Source organism: Gossypium hirsutum, chromosome D04 (genome assembly GCF_007990345.1).
Source record: "Gossypium hirsutum isolate 1008001.06 chromosome D04, Gossypium_hirsutum_v2.1, whole genome shotgun sequence".
Taxonomy (NCBI): domain Eukaryota; kingdom Viridiplantae; phylum Streptophyta; class Magnoliopsida; order Malvales; family Malvaceae; genus Gossypium; species Gossypium hirsutum.
In genome coordinates this window covers 51,200,643-51,221,295 of record NC_053440.1, presented here as the reverse complement: position 1 = coordinate 51,221,295, position 20,653 = coordinate 51,200,643, and the positions used below count along the sequence as shown (strand labels likewise).

At 30.6% G+C, this 20,653-nt stretch overlaps 1 protein-coding gene across 1 annotated transcript; it reads right to left on the bottom strand.

Annotated features, from left to right (window-relative positions):
- Nucleotides 1-18,905: 18,905 nt before the first annotated feature.
- On the bottom strand, nt 18,906-19,835 carry LOC107898365 (protein DMP7). The gene has a single exon (XM_016823870.2). It carries the CDS (start codon nt 19,714-19,716, stop codon nt 19,048-19,050), a length of 669 nt encoding a protein of 222 aa, XP_016679359.2. The 5' UTR covers nt 19,717-19,835; the 3' UTR covers nt 18,906-19,047.
- Nucleotides 19,836-20,653: the final 818 nt, after the last annotated feature.

The window sequence follows — 20,653 nt, the reverse complement described above, 5'->3', positions numbered from 1 at the left end:
TAAACATACCTATTCAATACTCATATATACTCATGAATTACATGTCTTAAATTAATTCCAAAGATTTATACATGTATATACATATATATATATGTATATTCGAACCTTATATAATAACAAGTTATAAATACCTTTGAATCTAAACCAAGAATTTATACATATTCAATATTCATACTTTAACTAAATTCAAAAACTTATATATATAGATTAGAGTGTTTTAAACATACGAATACATATACATATATACTTACTTATTCGAATATAATCCATACTTTTATACATTTTATATTTTTATTTCAAACCATAAATTTATACAAGATTAAACTTGTATTTTCGAACATTATAATTATATAAATTATTCATAACTTAAAATTTATTCAATTAACATACTTTTATTTTTATCTCAATACCAAATACAATTAGTATACATGTATAAATATTAGCTTAACAACTCTTAATTGCTAATAGACTTACCTCAGATGTCGACGGACTGCATAATCAACTATTCGACTACTTTCGACTTCCCCCGATCTAATTCTGTTTTCTTCCGTTCTTGATCTTAATCAAAACTTGAAAGTGCCGAATGAAACAAAGCTTTAAACCCTTTTATTTTCTTTCAAATTCGGCCAAAAGATGAAGACCATGGCTTTTAATTTGTTATATTAAACATATATTAACCTTATTATTAATTTACTATATTAACCTTTACTAATATATATATATAACATATATAATAAGGTTACATTAGTCCTTTGCCACCCACTAACTTACATAGTGGGCTAATTGCATCATAAAACCTCTAAATTATAAAGACAACAACAATTAGGCACTTTCATATTTAACCATTAAATTTTTATTTTACGCGATTTAATCCTTTTATTTAATCGGACACTCAAACGGCGAAATTAAAGCACGGAATTTTCACACTAGTAAATTCACACATAATAAACACAGAAAATAATATTAAATTTTTTTTAATTCAGATTTGTGGTCCCGAAACCACCATTTCGATTAGGGTAAAAAACTCGGGTTGTTACAGGTAAAGAGCACAATAATAGTATAGCCTGATCTTCATCGTTAATATGAACCTCAACGTTCTTTAAATCATTTAAAAGAGTAATGAATTGACTAATGTGATCTCTAAGAAGCTCACATTCGTTCATGCGAAACGTAAATAGACGTTGTTTCAACACTAAACGATTAGCCAGAGACTTAGTCGCATAAAGAGTTTCTAACCTTTTCCACAAGGCAAATGAGGTCTTCTCCATCAACATCTCTTACAATACCGTATTCATGAGGCACAACTGGATTGCAGACAAGGCCTTTTCATCATGCTTTTCCCATTCTGTTTGATTTAAATTCTCAGGCTTTTTCCCGATAACAACCTTTTTAAGCCGGTTTAAACTAGAATTTCCATCATCCGAACTTGCCACAGATTGAAATTTGTCTCACCATCGAACTTCTCAATTTTAAACCTTGTTGCTGTCATCTCTGAATGAGCTGATCTATGAAAATTGAATTAGTTCTGATACCACTTGTTAGAATTGACCCAATTAAGTAACAAGTAAAAAAATAGCGGAATAAATTGAGAAATTGAACACACAAATGTAACGTGGAAAAAGCCTTCCAAAGAGGATAAAAAACCACGAGCAAAGATAATTTTACTATAATGGCAAAAGAACGAAGAGTATAAAATATGAAGATAAAAACTAAACCCCGAAAACTCGAAAACAAATGACCCTCAAAACATAAACACAAAATTCTCTAAATGTGTTATGAGTTCTAATATCTAATGGGTGTATTTTCTAAGGTTGTAAAAGAACCTATTTATAGGCTAAATTAGTAGGTCAAATAAACTATGCTAATAAATGCTAAATATATTATACTAATAAATACTAAATCTTCTAGAAAAAATATATTTTATTTAACTTGACTTGCAAGCAATCTCTTAGAATTTGGGTCACACAACTCTAACAACTACATTTACCAATTTCTCATTTGGCTATTATGGTTGTCAATTGGAAGTTGTTACTTAGAACCAATCTTGGGGTAACCTCTTATTAGATTGCTAGTGTAAAGTGGGTGGCCGGCTCTTAATCCAGTTTTCCCTAGAATTTTCACTAACCTATCTATCACTTAGAATTAACAACATGAATACAAATCAAGAGAATTAAACCGCACCATATTTTTTAAATCTATTTTTAATCTTATTTTAATTATTGAATCATTAACTTAAGGATCTTCTGATCACATAATTAATTTAGTTTATTGTAGATTTGCTAGTAATATAAAAGATATGAAAAATAAAGAAAAACAGTAGAGGAATAAACAAATCTAAGAAAAACTTAATATTAAATAAATATCCAACGAATTATCGCAATCCACAACTAAATTGAGAGTTGAATAATACTTCTTAAAAATTATGAAAAAAATTAAACTTAAAGAAAACGTTCTAAACTAAAGATGGCATCCTCTCCTTCTAAGAACTAAATAACCACTTCATACAAAGTTTTCTAAGGCAAAATCAGGAGCCAATGTGACCACTCTGCCCTTGTTTAAAAGAAGCAAAATTCAAATGCAGAATTCGAGGCCACGTTGAGATGCCAATAAATCCAAGTCGCAGCTTGGAAAGACAAGATGAGTTTCGTTGGTATATAAAAGGAAGAGTAAGAGTCATCTATTTTGTTACATATAAAAGGAATATAACCCACAATTCCATAAATCCAAAACGATCATTTTGTTGTTCTTCTGTTTCCAGCTTTTTTTCTGATGAATCTTCAATTTCTCTCTTGATGGCGATTCCTAAAAGAAACCCTAAATTCCTAGAAGCCTAAAGGCGACAATTCTGTTGGAAAATTGTACTTATTTTCCTTCTAAAATTAGTAATTAAGGCATTGAAGTTCGTTCCTTTCATTTGGTCTTAATAAGTTCTTAATCAATAGTTTTATTTTCTCTTTAGGATATGGACACACTTGCTTTGATTTCCTTTACTTTGTTCTATTTAAAAGTTGCACTATTTAATGACTACATCAATTTTAGTGCAGAGTTCATTCTCTTGTAGGATCCACACCCAGATATTATCCGCTGTGATTTGAAAATGATATGATTTTGTGAACCTCACAAGTATACAAGTGTTCTTATGCAAAACTAGATTAATTGGACCCTTTCCTTTTGTACACAGTTCATGAATTATCTTGCAGAAGCCTTCTTCGCTTTACTCTCTACAACCTGCGTATATTGCACCCTTTTGCATTAGTTCTTAGTTCGTTGATTACATGCCAATTCCATGGATTCATTATTGAAGAAGTTATATTCTTGTAAGTAACACTTCTCACGTACAGGTAAAAAATCGATTATATCTTTAAAATTTATATTAAATAGGTCGGTTATTAGAGTTATTCAAGTTATCGAATCAACTCAAATAAATAATTATAACTAAATAGTTTAGTTCAAGTCATTTAAATAATTTAAATAGTTAATTATAATACAATTTGATCTCTTTTGAACAGTTTTGATCAAATCAACATTCATATGTGATCCAATTAAACTGTTTTTCTACAATGATTGGAGAAGTTGTAGATGTTAGTTTTAAATGGTCGGATTAGTCATCTAACTAACATAGTTTTTCTTATCGATAGCCTAAACAAAACTTTGAAAACAAAAGCACCCTCATTATTATTTTAAAAACATCAATTTTATCATTTTAACCCCTCATATTATTGATGTTCCATGATTTAATATTTTTTATGTGCTTCTTTTTTTTCTGTTTTTTTTTCTCACAAGAGTTTTATTATCATCAAATGATGATTCTTATAATTAAGAGAAAGAAATTTGTTTTAATCTATATTAAAAAAATATTTTTTAATTCTTTTTTCAAAATTTTGGAAAATCTTATTAGTTTTTTTTTACTTTTTGATACAATATTTTAAAATTTTTAAAGATATTTTTATTTTTTATTAGTTTTGGAGTGTTTTATAAATTTTAATGGAAATTTAAAAATTTTTAAAACTGAACACATGGCATGTGTTGACACTGATTCTTTAGAAAAGTACAAAGACTCACTTTCTTTCCTTTGTTTTTTTCTAAAAAGGGATAAATTTATCTATTTTCAAAAATGAAAGAAACTGAAGGAGTGGTACATACTTTTATTAAATGATTTAATTATATTTACTAAGTGAGTGACAGATGGTGAAAAATGAGAGCCACAAATTAAAGATATTCTGCAAATTGGGGATTGGGGTGGTCTACATTTACTTCCCTTTTCTAGGATTTTGTCTCTTGTCATTTGCACAATTGTGACGGATTTGGATAGATTGTGAAATATTCTTCACCTATTATAACCCTTTACTCAAATTTTCCTCAATCAAATATAAAAAAATTGGATTTTATATATAAATTAATCTAATCCAACAGGCTTCAGCACTTCATTATTTACTCCAATTTGAGCTTTAAAAGTAAAATTAAATTCAAGCCTCAAATTTTGAACTCAATTCAACACTATGAAACACCTAAACACCTTCATTCTTCTAACTACAATTATGACATAAAAATTGTTACATTATCTTATTTTCAATATGAACTTAACAAAAGGTTTGAACCACAAAATATCTTTCACGTGTTATGTAATTTTCCTATTTTTTCTTTCTTCTTTTATTTTTCCTTTTACCAAATAAACTCAATATGATTTTTGAAAAATTTAATTTTTATAAACCGTAAAATAAATAAATAAATAAAATACATTGATCCTAAATAAATCTGAATTTGAAAGTCAAATTGATGCAATTTTAGATCATCAATTGATCAATAAATCAGATAGTTTAACTAAAATCAATTTTAAATATTAAAAAAATAACAAATATTTAATAAGATGAACCTTAGAATAAAATTAAAGTTAAAAATTTTCATTTAAAAGAAGAAGCTATGTTTTACAGACATTGACATGTCTTTGGATGGGTCCTCAAAATAGCAATAATTGTGGTTGCTGGTTGTTTCTTTGTTTCTCCTTAATGTTTGTAAATACTAAAATGTTGTAATAACTGATAAGATTCTGGGACTTTAGCTATCAAAGCTTCTTTTCCCCCTAGGAGGTCCCCTTCCCATCCGCATCCTGCTCTCTAATAATTCAACCTTAATTGGCTTCTCACTTCTCACACACACATATATTGTTTGAAATTCCACACTAGATCAAAATTGTTTATCCAGTTCGGATAATAATCTTACTTCTCTAATCTTACTTTGTGATAGTTTATGTGGTTCCTTTCTTTTTTATAGATACAAGGTAAATTCTCAATCTAATAAAATATGTATGCGAATCAATTATATTAAGAATGATTCTAAAAAACATGGTTTTTAGGCACCAATAAAATAGTGCCACATCACTAAATTTTAAAGATAATAAAGTACTATTATACACTCATGTATATCTAATACCTTCTCCAACTTAATTTAAATTTAATTTAATTAATTAAATTAATTAATTTTTTAAATTATAAACAAACATCTTTTTTTTTTACAAATTCTAATCATTTTATTTTATTCATAAGTTAATATTTTTTATTATTGTGCAATCAATTTTTTTAAAAAAAAGAGTAATTTTTGTGCAATTTTTCTCATGTCATTGACACATAATTTTCGTAATTATTTTACCTTGAATCTTGAATCCCGAACCCCGAGATTTAGGGTTTGGGTTCAAAATTTAAAATTCGGGGTTCAATTTTAGGGTTGGGATTCAATGTTCAGGTTAAAGGTTTAAGGGCTCAGAGTAAAAAATTATTAAAATTATGTGTCAATGACGTGAAAAAAATTGTTGGAAGGGACTATAAATAATGTGGTGGGAATGATCTATAAAATAATTTCTCTATAGATGAGTGTATAATAGTTTTTAGAATCATCCTAATATAAGTTATTCCCAATATGTATCGACTATTGAAATTTCTACGGAAACTCATATTACAACATTAATTGTAACAAAACAATCAATGTTTCAATAATCTCCTCCTTAAAAATTTGGATAAAATCTTGCGACAAATAATATTTTACAGGTCGATAAATTAATGCAATCAACAAGGAAAATAACTAGATAATTAAGTAGCATATTCCCTATATAACAATAATCATATAATTTTCTCACAATCAATATGCATAAATGGATTAGAAAATTAAATAGTATATTCCCCGAAAAATACAATATGCATTTTGGGTCATAAAACATATGAGCAAAAGCATGCATCCTACTCATAGAAAATAAGCATGCATTCTAAAGCAAAAATATGGACCATGTCAGAAATATCAAACATCCCATTGATTACAAGTCATAAAATAGAACAAGAGTTCATAAGTTTATAAAAGAAACAAACTCCCATTTGACTTTGCATCTTGCTACAAATCTTAAGTTCTCTCCCTTGTTAGCAATAATGTTACCTATTCCAAAGCTATTGGGAAAGCTATGATTCTAAACAAACCTACTTACTTTATACAGAAATTTTGATTTTCTAAAAATTTAATTGATGGGAGAGTGATTCTTGTATTTAGTATATTAAAGACTATTAACTCTTTTTAGGAATATAGTTTTCATTTAAAAGTTACTTTCCTTGATGTGATTCTTTTCAACATTAGTGAGAAAATAATTTTTCTATGTAGTTAGAAAGTTAAAATTTAAGATAAATAATAGAGATTTACCTAACTATTAAATTTTTTTTATTTTAGGCACTCAAAATAAAAAAAGTTTGCAATTTAAACACTTACGTTACATAATTCGGTCGTTTTGGTAACTCTCATTAAAATCACAAATGAGAAGTTAATGTGACAATTAAAAACTTAGTATAACAACAAATTTAGTCGTTGACTTTTACATATTCTATCAATTTAGTATGGGTTTGGATGGACGGTGCAGTGTGGTACGTTTAGTTTACTTTTTATCTCACGCTACAATATTGTTGTCGAAATCTTTTTTGAAATCGACTTTTTATTTTTTTTTAAACGAAGATGGGAGTCACCACCAATCTTTTTTATTAGGTGTGATCGGATCACCTCGTAATTTGATCATTTTAATAAAAGTTTAGATTTACTAAAATGATAATTTCTGGTCTACAAAATCCAGGAGATGGGTTCTGGAGTCGGTTATGCACGAGGAAGGATTAGCACCCTCATTACGCCCAAAATTGGTACTTAATTGATTACTTGATGTCTTAATGTCGAAAATTAAAAATTTGAAAAGAGTTTAAAACACGATCCCTCTTTGATACATTACTTAACTAAATTAATTTTTACAAAAAATGGCTTATTTCAAGTTAATTGAGAAGAAATGATCACATCCCGTAAGTTAGGACACAACGCCTTAGATCCTCGAGAATAAGAATGAATGCCATTTGATCATCACTTAAATCTCATTTTATTTATTTATTTTAAAGTAGATATTCGACTATATCGATTTTAGAAAGAAGTCATATTCCGTACGTTAAGAACACGACTTTTCTAATTTTGAAAATAATGAACATTGCCACGATTTAAAAATTTTACATTTTTTATGCATCGTGCCAAAAAAACAAACATAATACTTAAAACGATATGCATTTTACTTGTTCGGGCATAATGCAAAAACAAGTAATTATATTGTATGATATGATAATGAAATAATATAAAATGGCTATATAAATAGAACATTAGAATAATATATAATAAGTAAATAAGGAATATTATAGTAATACTAATGTAATTAATATAATAATATTAATGATCAAATCATAGTAATAATAAAATAAATAAGGTAATCTTAAAATAAAATAAAATGGAAAATGCATGATGAAAAAATATAAATAAACATGACATGAGAGTGTCAAAAATAATAAAGGAATAATAAAATAACAAGAATAAAAATTAAAAATAAAATAATAATGACTATAATAATAAATGAACGAAGAAATGCATAAATAAAAGGATATAAACAATATGATTTCTTTTTAAAAAAATAAAAACAAATAAAAAAATAATAATAAAAATAAAACAATTTGTAAAAGGGTTGAAATTAAATAAACAAAGGATAAAATTAAAATTTAAATGAAATATTAGGGTAAATCAGAGTAAAATAAATAATAAAGGGGCTAACTTGAAATAAAATAAATATGGACTTGATTGAAATTTAAATGAAATTATAGGGCGTGAATTCTAAAAATAAAAAAATAGGATAGGGGATCCAAATGAAACACACTAAAATAAACAGGGACCAAATAGGAAATTATCCCAAAATTTCGAGACATGTGTCCTTCCCCAGGGGGCAACAATTAGGGGACCAAATTGCACAAAAAACAGAATAAAATGGTTAAATTAAAAGAAATAATAAATAGTAGTAAGACGAGATTGAGAAATAGTGAAAAAGCGGAAGGACCGAAAGAGTAAATAGACCTTCAGTTCAAAAACGCGCGGATCCTAGAGGTGGATCGGGTCAGGCCACGGGTCTCACCAAAACGAAGTCGTTTTGGGCGTCTGAGGTCACTCCCAAAATGGCGTCATTTTGGAAACCTATATAAGTAAAAAAAATTCAAAAAAAAAATTTATTTCACACCAATTTAAAAAAAAATCTTCATTCTCTTTTTTCTCTCCTGCCTTTTTCTACTGGCCTTGGTTCTGGTGAGTCACCGCCGCGATGGCTACCGATCGCCGGCGACGGCTCTGCCGTCTACGGTGGCCGAAAAACAAAAAAAACCTCTATTTTGGTTGTTTTGGCTCCCTAAGCCCGAATCTAGGGTCGGTTTTTTAGAAGCTGGCAAAAAAAATGCCAAAAAGGCAAAGAATCCTTCGGCTCCCGACGGCAGAAAATGGACACCAAGTAAGGTTTTTTTTTTCTTTTTATTTTATTTTTTGTATATATATAATAATTGATTCAAAGAAAAAAAAGGAAAAAGAGATCACCTTTGAATTTTTTTCGATTGTTTTTTTTGCTTTTTTATTTTAATTTTTCAAAAAAAAAGAAAAAAAAGGGTTACAATCTATTTTTTAGGCTTTTTATAGTCGTTTTACAATGTTATTTTTCTATTTTTTCTATTGTTCTTGCTGCCATTGCGTGTTTGATGTTCTTGCATGTTACTTCTTCTTTGCAGGTGGTGGTTAAGTCAAAGGTGGTAGAGGCATTGACGATGGCAAACCTCAAGGCGTAAGTGTGCTGACGTGGCACGAGGAGCGGCGCAAGGGGCACTAGGGTTTCTATTTTTTTTAAACAGTTTAGGTTGTGGGCCACTGGGCCATAAGGGTTTTTTATTTTTTGGGTCATTTGGGTTTGTAAGTTTGGGCCTGATTTATTTTTTATTTTTATATTTGGTTTGGTTTTTTGATTGGGCCCGGGCAAAATTGGGCTTCTACAATCGTTACAGTATCTAATCTCACCGCCACCACTATTTTATACTAACCACTAGTAAACGTACTACCCATCCAAGCTCACCCTTAATCATAATTTTAAAAATTAATCCTTAAAATTTACAAATGTTATAATTTAATTATAATTCAAAAAAATTTAAAGAAATATATAAAGATTTAAAAAATGTTGACAAAAAATAATAATATATAAAAATTAAAAATATATAAAAATACATAAATATTTTAAAAACATAATAATGAATTTAAATTTTAGGCTTTTTTACCTATATATTATAAAAAAATACTTAAATGGTATGTTAAATAGATTATGTACCGAAATGGTACATCCAACCAAGTGGAGGGTGGTGCATAGGCGGCACCACCCTAAAAACCGACACATTTGACTGATTTTTTTTTAATAGTGGAACCTACTTGATAGGCGGCACCACTTTGTACCGAAATAGTATAGAATCAATAGTTTTATACTATAGGGGTATCTGATAGGTGACACCAATACCACTTTTCCTCCCCTCCTCCCATCCGACTCAATATTAGGATCTGTTAAAAAAAATAACAGAACATAAGGAAGAAGAGAGGGAAGCGAAAGAAAGAAAAGACAAGAAAGAAAGAAAATGTATTTTTATTTTTATTGTTATTTTCAAATATAATAGATTATGATAAGAAAAAATTATTTTGTTAGTATTATATAGTTTGTTTAGTGTTATTTTTATGTTTTGTTTTAAAGTTATTTTGTTTATTTTGATTTGTTAGATTATAAATGTAATTTTATATTAATTTTTAAGTTATTTTGTTAGTAAGTTTTGTGTTTAGATTAATTATTTGTTTAAGGTTTTTTGTGATTTGTTAGGTTTTGAATGTTATGTTTTAAAAAATTTTAATATATTTGAAAGTTTTTATGTTAGTAACTATTATAAAGTAATTGTTAGTTGGTGATAACAACAGAAAAAATAAATAAATACTGAAATCGAAATAAAAATATTTTCTGTTATAGATATTGTTAGAAATGGCAATAAATTTGATATTGCCTGATCAGATAATAACTTCAGCACAAAGGGAGAAAGTTGATAAGATGATGAGAGAATTGCAAGATTACAGAATGAAACCAAAAGAAGACATCGTTCAACACCTCATTACCGTAAATCAAAAGATGCAAAAAGTGTTACGAAAGGGTCATGAACTGATTAGATAGAATAAAGTGCAATACTTAACCCTTATAGGGATATTAATAGAACGGGAGCATCAAATCATTTTAGACCAACTTTGGAAGACATTGGTACCACGAACCTATTAGAATCTAGTTATATACTTCGTGAAGTTTATAATCTCTTATGGAGCAAGGAAAAGAGCGAGACAAAGTGTAGGTTCATGAAAATTGACTGGGAATCAAAATTAGTTGTTAAGAAATTACCAAGAGAATTTCTAAATTCAATACCCGTTTTAAAGATTGAAAAGGAAGAAGATCCTGAGGAACTTCCAAATTGGATTGTAAAAGATGAATTTGAAGAGAATTCAGAATTTAATCTAGAGAATTTCCTAGAGGAAGATACAAGATTGGAAATGGAAGAAAACGTAGAAATGAATTTAAGTGGTTAAATGTAAAGATAAATGTTGTTCATGTACAAAATGAGAACTAAAAAAGTCTAAGCTTATGAATGAAAAAAAATTCATATTGATATAATTTTGGTCTCTTTTTGTTCATTAAATTTTTTATGTAAGTATTTTTTTCTGTTCGAAATTGTTTTGAGAATTTTTGTTTATTTTTTAATAGATTGAGTATTGAAGACGGATAATCAATTTTTCGTATGCGTTTACTTCGATGGAATAATCTTGACAATAACCATTGGATGTATATTTGAATGTCGCCAACAAATAGCAATGAGATTTAATAGAAATGTCTCGTTCGATGATATGAAGGAAATGATTAGCGCAAAAATTGTTAGACGTTGTGGGAGAAAGATCTCGAAACTTTTCTACAAGTTTCTAGTTTCGACAGATCTCATCAAATTCAATGAAATGGAACTTGTAGGCAATGAAGACGTGGAGACAATGATTGTTCTTTATTGTGGGAATCGGAATGACCAAACTGCACAGATTCAGTTATTTACTAGGTTAGCTGGTGTGGAGCCAACTGAAGATCTCACTGCATTAGGTGAAGAACATGGAGCTCAAAAACAATGTATGGTGGCTCCAATATCGTACGTTGTTAGTGAATTGACTATACGCGGGATCGATATCGGTCTTAATGTTGCATCTAATATTGATGTGGTTGGTGATGATGGATACGATAGTAGTGATCCTTATGATCACGAGATCGATAGTGATAGTGATCCCGATGTGGACGAGGTCCCCGATGATATTTACGGCGAAGACGTGAATGACGATGGAAATATTAACGCGTCTGTAATCGGGAACCAGATTCGGCGTACTGTGATACAAAATAATCCTGAGGGACATATGTCACTCATAGACCCCGACGCAGCGCACGCCGCCGAGTTCTTGGAGTACCCTAAAATACTATCTACTCACTGGCTGGCCGTAGATTTCGACCCTGAAGAGTTGTTCGTGGGCCAGAGATTCGAAAGTAAGGAAGAGTGCGTATTTGCTATTCAAAGGTATAGCATGAATATATCAGTGTCTAAACCGACATTATATATTGGAGAGTGTTAGAAGTCGGCGGAAGGTTGCAATTGGCAGGTATGAGCCGCATTTATTCAAAAGTCGCAAATGTGGGAGATATGAAAACTTGTTGGGCCTCACAGATGCACGTCAACACATATGACAAAAAATCATCGAAAACTTGATTCCAAAACTATCTGTACATGTATCATGCCAATGGTAAAGGGCATGTGGACCATTAAAGTTTCGGTACTAATTGCCAAAATGCAGACATGATTCCAGTATCGAGTATCATACCGAAAGGCGTGGATAGCTAAACAAATGGCAATGGAGCAAATGTACGGAGATTTCGATACATCGTACAATGAGCTACAGGAATGGATAGCCACTATGCGGGAGTACGTACCCGGGATTGTTATTGAGTTACAGACACGACTTTATTACGGCTTGGATGACCAACTACAATAGGGAAAAAAGATTTTCCATCGAATGTTCTGGACTTTTGATCCATTTGTGCGCGCATTTCCCCATTGCAAGCGATTTGTGCAAGTAGATGAGACTTGGCTATACGAAAAATATACACAGATCTTACTTCTTGCGGTTGTTCAAGACAGGAACAAGAACGTGCTCTCGATAGAATTTTCCATCGTAGATAAGGAGAACATGGAATCGTGAGAATTCTTCCTTACGAACCTACGGAGGTATGTTACTAACAACGATAATATTTGTATAATCTCCAATAGAAGGAAAGGGTTAATTGTCGCCATTAGGCGTTCTGGTGTGCCATGAAGATCCGTTTACTGTATCCAGCACATCGCGACTAACTTCCTCGAGATTATAATAATGCAGACTGACGGAGACAAGTTGTGAGAATTGGTAAATGATAACCTTATCTTTTCAATATAAGTTTTAATGTTTTAGGGCAATACTATAACTTATCTATTCTTAATACATATACAGCGCATGAGCTAGAGCCACACATTTTCTGCCAAAGAATGACTCGACTTGAGAGTGACATGGAGGGTCAAACGAACATATCTTTCTGACAGTGGTTGGGTGCCATGGAGCCATGGCAATGGGCTCAAAGTTTTGACGAGGGCTTTCGCTATGGTCATATAACCACAAACTTAGCGGAGGGGATCAACTTTGTGTTGTTGAAAACACGACAACTTCCGATTTCATCTTTCTTCTCGGCAACATTCTATAGGTTGGCTACCTTGATGCTAAGAATAGGCTAGCAATAAGTGAACCAAATGGAGGCTGGACACGTGTTTGTCAAAGATGTCAAGGATACAATGGTTGCAAACCATCGGATGACGAAGTCGATGAATGTAGAAGTATAATCACGATGCCTTAAAATGTTTCGAGTTATGGAGACCATCGGTCGTCGACCTGGTATACCACATAGGTCCTATGGAGTTGATCTCCAAAACAAACGATGCGATTGTAGAAGGTTCCAAACATTTCATTATCTATGTGCACATTTTGTGGCAGTGTGTGCTAAAGTCTCACTCAATGTTGAACAATTTATAGATGATGTGTACACCCTCGAGCGCACGTTGCGTGTTTGGGAGAATAAGTTCCCCGTCCTGCCTGACCTATCTACGTGGGAGGTGCCTCTGACGAATTTCGAGATTGTCCTAGACAAAGGGTTGCGTAGGAATCTGAAAGGTCGTCCGCAATCATCCAGAATCCATAATGAAATGGACATTAGGGAGAAATCTGACGGTAAGCGTTGTGGATTATGCAGATTAGTTGGTCGTAATTGAAGTAAATACCTGTAATGAAACTACCATATTGGACAATCGTCACGATCGGGTAGGAATTGAGCTTATGTAATCCAATATACCTAATTTATATTACAAAGTTTGTTCCAAGTTTTAATATTGTAATGTATTTAATTTATATTACAAAGCTTGTTCCAAGTTTTAATATTGTAATGTTGTAATGTTGTAATGTTGCAATTAATCTAATTTATGACCATAAAGTTTGTTCCAAGTTTTAACGTTGCAATTAATCTAATTAAATAAATACAAAAATTGTTTTTTTCTTAATTTATATTTTTTAGAATAAAGAAAAGTACAAACTTTGTCATATTTAAATTGCAAGAAACCCTTAAAATTGATGGTTTGATGGTATGGTCCTAGGGGTATATTTCTGTAAGGGTGGACGTTCATGTTGTGGGTGATCGTGGCGATCAACATTCTCTTCAGTTGCAGGTGGGGGTGTGCGAAACACAGAAGAAAAATTATATGCCTCGAACGCCATCGATGAACTTGAGCCGGGAGGAGTGCCATACTGCGATGGATACGACCCAAAAAGAGTGGAGTAATGTGGTGGATACGAGCCAGAAGGAGTGCTGTACTGTGGTGAAGTAATGTCAATTAATTGTTATAACAAGTAAAATTTTATCACATGTTCACTAATGGAAATACGTATGCTTGGTGCCTAACAGATGCCAAGAATGGCTTCCGATAAAGAGCCCATGACTACAGCAATATGAGGCATCCGCCTATGTCTACGGCATCAGGCTTTGTCGTCCGACAAAGCTCATGATACAACATCGTCAAAATCGAGGAACCCCAACTATACGAGCGAACATTCTGCAAATAAGTTAATAGGGGTAAATACATCAAATGAACCCTGTTGTTGTTTGCATCTGGCATCAGTACACCCCTTATAATATGCATAATGTACGCTCGAGCTGCGCACATCACCTCCTGCTCAATGGCATTAATTGATAAATGTTTAAAATTAGCTTTCAGCCATGAAAATCTCAAACCCGTAAATTTGGACTCAGCATTGTTGGACGAGACTCCTAGTAGGCTATAACAAAGGGTAGTAGACTCAAGTATCGTACTTACGCCGGTTACGGCACTTCCTTCAATTGGGAGCCCAAGTTGCAATGCAACATCCTCCAAAGTGACAGTGCACTCCCCATATGGCAAATGAAAAGTGTGGGTCTCCGGGCGCCAACGCTCGACCAATGCGGATATTAAATTGTACCACAAATCAAATGTCTGGATCAATACTGCTGACCCGAACCCGGCTAACTTTAAGTATGTCATCAGTCGCTCATCCAGGGGATATCCTAAACCATTCACCCAACCCCTCAATGCGTGGTACGGGCCCTGACACTATTAAATTATAGAAAATAGTTATTATAACATAATTTATTTCTGTAAATGACGTTAAGAGAACCATAATTAACAAATAATAATATATTATCATATTATTAACTGTGCTTGATATGTGATCATCGTTTTTAATCAATGAACCCATTGCGATACCTGCAATTTTAAAACAAATTTCGATAATTAATTTCTAAGTTTGATGCATTTTAAATATTTATCAAAATACCTAAATTTTATATATTGCTTTTAATTACAAAAAATATCAAACAGTTTTGTCCACATAATATTTTTTGCTACACTACATTAACAAAATAAATATATCTTATAAATTCCAACTCAAACTCCAACTCAATGGTCCCATTCACAAATTCAATCTCAATGGTATAATCTTTTACCTACATAAAAAAATAAAAAAAATAATATTAAAATAATAAAAATAACATGCCAATAAAAGAAATATAACAAAAACATAACATAAATGATAAATAATAAATAGGAATATTGTTATTATTATTTTAAAATGATAATAAGTAAAATGTATTGGTTTAAAATATAATATATATAATAACATGCCAACTTAATTATTGTTAAAAAATATAATGTCTTTTTTTGCATAGAAGGATTCAAAAGAAATTTCATTTATAATATTTATAAAAAACATAAAATAAAATTTAAAAACATAAACTCTTATTCCCAATTATAAAATCTTAAAAAATTAGAATATTTAAACTATTATTCCTAATTTATCTCATAAATTCCATCTCGATGGTCTCATCTTTTACCTACATAAAAAATAAAAAATTTATATTAAAATAATAAAAATAACATGCCAAATAAATTACATAAAAAAATAAATCTAATAAACCTAAAACACACATAACAAATAAATTACATAAAAAATAAAACATTCTTTATACATAACATAAATAGGCTTTTTTTACTTCAATAAACATTAAAAATAACTTATGAATGAATGAAAATATAAAATAAATACAAAATAAATACAAACATCTTAATAGCTCTTTTTAACCAAATAATACCTTGCAAAAATTAAATTAAAAATTAAATCCGAAATAAATCAACAAAAAAAACAAAAATAAATTAACATTTATTTTTAACAAAAAAAATTAACATTTATTTTTAACAAAAAAAATTTACTAAATAAAAAAATTACTTATGATTTTTTTTAAACACCAAATCTTTTCAAACCCTAAACACAATCTCTCCTTTCCTTTCCTATTTATTTTTTTTCTTTCTCTTTCTCCTTCCGTCTCTCTATTTTGCTTCTTTTTTTTTTCTTTCTTTTTCCCCTTCCCTTCCCTTCTCGCTCTCTTCTTCTTCTTCTTCTTCTTCTTCTTCTTCTCTTCTTCAAAATTTTTTTCTCTTCCGGCCAAAATGAGACATTGGGGACCTTATAATGGTCCCCAAAACACAAATCACAGGCATGGGCATTGTCCCATCCCACCGCTGCCACAAGTCAAAGCTGTGCTGCCTGTGGAATGGGCATGACTAGTGGTGCCGCTTGTGAATGGGCATGAGAAGTGGTGTGCCGCCTTTCTCTGTGGCTTCACCAGTTGTGCTATCCCATCTACGACAGTGGGTTGGCAGTAGGTTTAGGTGGGGCGGGTTTTGGTCGTATACGGGTCGTAATTAACCCATATTTCTTTAGGTTTCGCCTATTTAGATGCCATTTCCAGTTATTATTTTTATTATTATTATTTTTCAATCAATGGTGTCAAGTTTTCAGCACCACCCTCCACTTGGTTAGATGTACCATTTCGGTACATAATTTATTTAACATACCATTTAAGTAAAAAAAATTTATAATATATTAATATTAATATTAAAAAAAACCCTCACACACCTCGTACTTCTCCCTCTCTGCCTCCCCCACCCCTATCAGTAATACCTTGGGATTTTAAGATCTCGAGATCTCGGGTTCAGAGAAGGACTTATGGAAGTGAAGGGTTTTGGAATAACATATTGGGTTATCAACAGCTTGAAGCAACGAATTTCATTAAGAATTCAAAATGGGATCTTTTTTCTTCCGAGCGACAAGAACTGAAACAAAAGAACTTAAGTTCTTTCACTTCATTTAAAAAGACACGATGGTGGTTTGTATTTTCATAACAAAGAGGAAAAGAATCATCATGCCTTTAGGATGACGCTGGTAGTGGTGAACGGGATGGGGAAGTTTTTTATTTATTTATTTAATATTAATATTAATATAAAATTTAAATTTATTATTATATATTTTTTGAAAATATTTATGTATTTTGATATATTTTTTAATTTTATATATTATTGTTTTTTTGTCAACAATAATATTTTTATATATATTTCTTTGAATTTTTTAGAATTAGGATCAAATGGAGAACATTTATAAATATTGCGGGTTAATTTTTTAAAATTATAACTAAATTGATATAATATGTAAAAGTAGAAGGCTAAATTAGTTATTTACCAATTTTTTTAGCTACCATGTCAATTTTCCTTTCGTGATTTTAACGGGAGTGACAAAAAATGACCGAACTATATAATGTAAGTGTTTAAATTACAACCTTTTTTATTTTAGGTGCTTAAAATGAAAACTTTTAGTAGTTAGGTGATTATTTTTATAGTTTACCCTAAAATTATTTTTAGTTAAAATTACCCTTTTTCCTATTTATTTATATTATTTTTATAGAAAGTATTTTTCAGTATTTTTATACAAGATTTTTTCACCAAAAAATCATTAAATTTATTTAATTTTAAATTCATTTCAAATACTATTAAATTAAAATTTAATAATATTCTAATTCAAATGCATACGAAATATTTAAATTTTATTTACAATTTAATCATATATTAATGAGATAAATGTATTAATTTATTTGTATTAAAAAATTAAATTAATATTATTCAAAGATAAATAGAGTAGTAATTGCTTATTTGTTAATAATAAATTAATTTTTCTTAATATCACTGAAAAATGTTCAAATTAGTAAAAAAAATTATATTTTATTTGAAAGGACACTTTCGAAAACTTTCATTACATTCTTAGCTAAGTGCATAATTTTCTTAAGATTTTAATTAGTACTTTCTTATATACAAAACATTATAATGTTACATTCATAGTAATCACGAAATCTTATCCGACCTAACTGCTGAGGTTCGAAGGAAGAATGGAAATTATGGGGCGGCAATAAGGCTATTATCATTGATGGAAAGTGTCCCATTCTTGCTTGATTCCTCCTACCAGAAGTCCAGAATACTGACTCTAGAAATGAGAATCCTGATGTGAGGAGCAAAGGCGATAAAGGACATTGGAGATAGACATGACTCAACTACTATGTGCTTAAAATGCTTTATTTGGGCTAAATCATGGACATTTAATTAAGGCTTATGATGAGTGAAGGGCTAGAACATTGGATTAGCCTTTGCCATGTAATTGGGCCGAATTTAGGGTCTTGAAGTTGTGTTCTATTCACGTCCATTATGTAATTAATATGTGCCAATCATGATTCATTAATTGATAGTTAGGTAATTTAATTGAGTCAGGATTGCTGATTTTTTAACATTTCATCTTGTAAAAATTTTGATTTATAATTTGATTTTGTTTTCTTACATCCTTCATAACTTTCTTTAAATTTAAGTAGCATTTGATAAAATAAAATTAAGAGTTTAAAATTATATCTAATTTTAACTTAAATTTTGACTCGAATATAACCTGCACGACAAATAAAAGATTGAATCTTATTCGGATTGCGAATTCATAAATTTTAATGTTTAAATAGTCACCGGCAACCATTTTACAATGAATTTACTAGGCTCAACATAGACTTGGACGGTATGTTGATGATACGTTTGGAAACATTAAAAGATTACTTTCATTTTTTTGAAGATAAAAGATTTCTCATGTGCATTCTAGATTAAATTGGTAAGTGGACTAATTTTTGGAGAGAGGGCAGCCAATTCCATGGCGTTTGCTAGGGAATGAAACAAACAAAAGGCAGCCTATGGCTCCAATGCTTGCAGGCAATAACATCAGCAGCAGCGCATTGCTGTCCCCTGATGGCTTCAGACCAAAGCAGTCGACAACATTTTGATCGAACAGAACAAGCGCCATAAAAATCATTATGGATACCAAAGCATGGAAAAAATCAATCAACTTGACCTTATACTTGTTTGCCTCCTCTATTGACAGTTCAACAGGGCCATCCATTACCCATAACCCTCTAAACGTAGCCACCCCGTACCGGACCTTGCCTCTTTCATCTCGAACACTATCGGTGAAAGAAAGGAAGAAACACAAGCTGGCACAAAACGCCACAAGGCCTAGCATCAAGTTTTGGCAAACCTGGGTCTTGCATTGGCCTTGGTTCGTTAAAACTGGGGACAGTATTTGGAAAGTAAGGGCTGAGCCAGTAGGCAGAAGCTTGGACAAAACGGCGGTGCCTTTGAAGGTTTTTCTCACGATTTTTTGTTTCTTGGTCTTTGGTTGCTTTACTATTGCAGTTAATAAAGGAAATTCCGAAGTGGTTCGTGACTCTTCTTGGGCCGTCTCTTCCACATTCTTCAGGAGGGGTTGCATGTGTTCTACAGCTTTCGTGTCCATCACACAGATTTTCTTTTTCTTTTCTTAAAGCTTTCTTTGCAGAGAAAAATTGTATGAGATGAATGGGTTATTGGCGGGGAAAGAATAAGCATTTGTAGGGAAATGAAAACCGACGTGAAACTAAGTGCATGGAAACTGTTAAGAAAAGATTAGTAAATTTGGTGTGGATTTATTGTTATAAGAGAGAGGAGGTTACGACTTCCAAACCATAATTGATAATTAAAAGATGCTCAGTTTCACAAATTTGGCTCCCATCCTTTTTTATTTTAATTGTATTGTGTTGTTATCACATAAATTATCACGTCACATATATATATTCTTTTATCAAAATAGGCCCTCAATATTAACAAGCATCGGTGAGTACAAGCCTATAGATATCGTTCGGATACTCCATGTTAAAAGAAAAAGTACAACATTTTTCATTAGCAAATTTACAAATATATACTTTTTCAATCGCTCAGATAATCCATGTATAACTTGTTTTTAAATGTATGGTATCGGGTCTTTTTTGGTCTATTTTATATTTTATGTTTACAGTTTATGATTGTCCCTTCTAATAATATTGTTTCCAATGTGGGAGAGTTCGAGCAAAAATATAAGCTCGAAAAATAGGCTTCGACAAAAAAAAAAACCCGTTTAAAAAATGAGTCAGGCCTCGGATAAGGTATTTTTTGCCTGGACTTGTCCTAGCCCGAATTCACTAAAGAACAAAAAAAATATTTTATTTTTAATGTTATTTTATTGTTGTTTTCTCCCTATTTTGCTACTATTTTACTATTATGTTGTTATTGTTTGCATATTGTATGAAACTTGTTTTATTATTAATTTTGTTATTATTTTAGCGGCACTTGTTTGTTAAGTTGTATCTATCTTAGTGTTATTTAAGTATACATATTCTTTAAAATTTATTTTCAATTTGTTGAAAAATATTTATTTT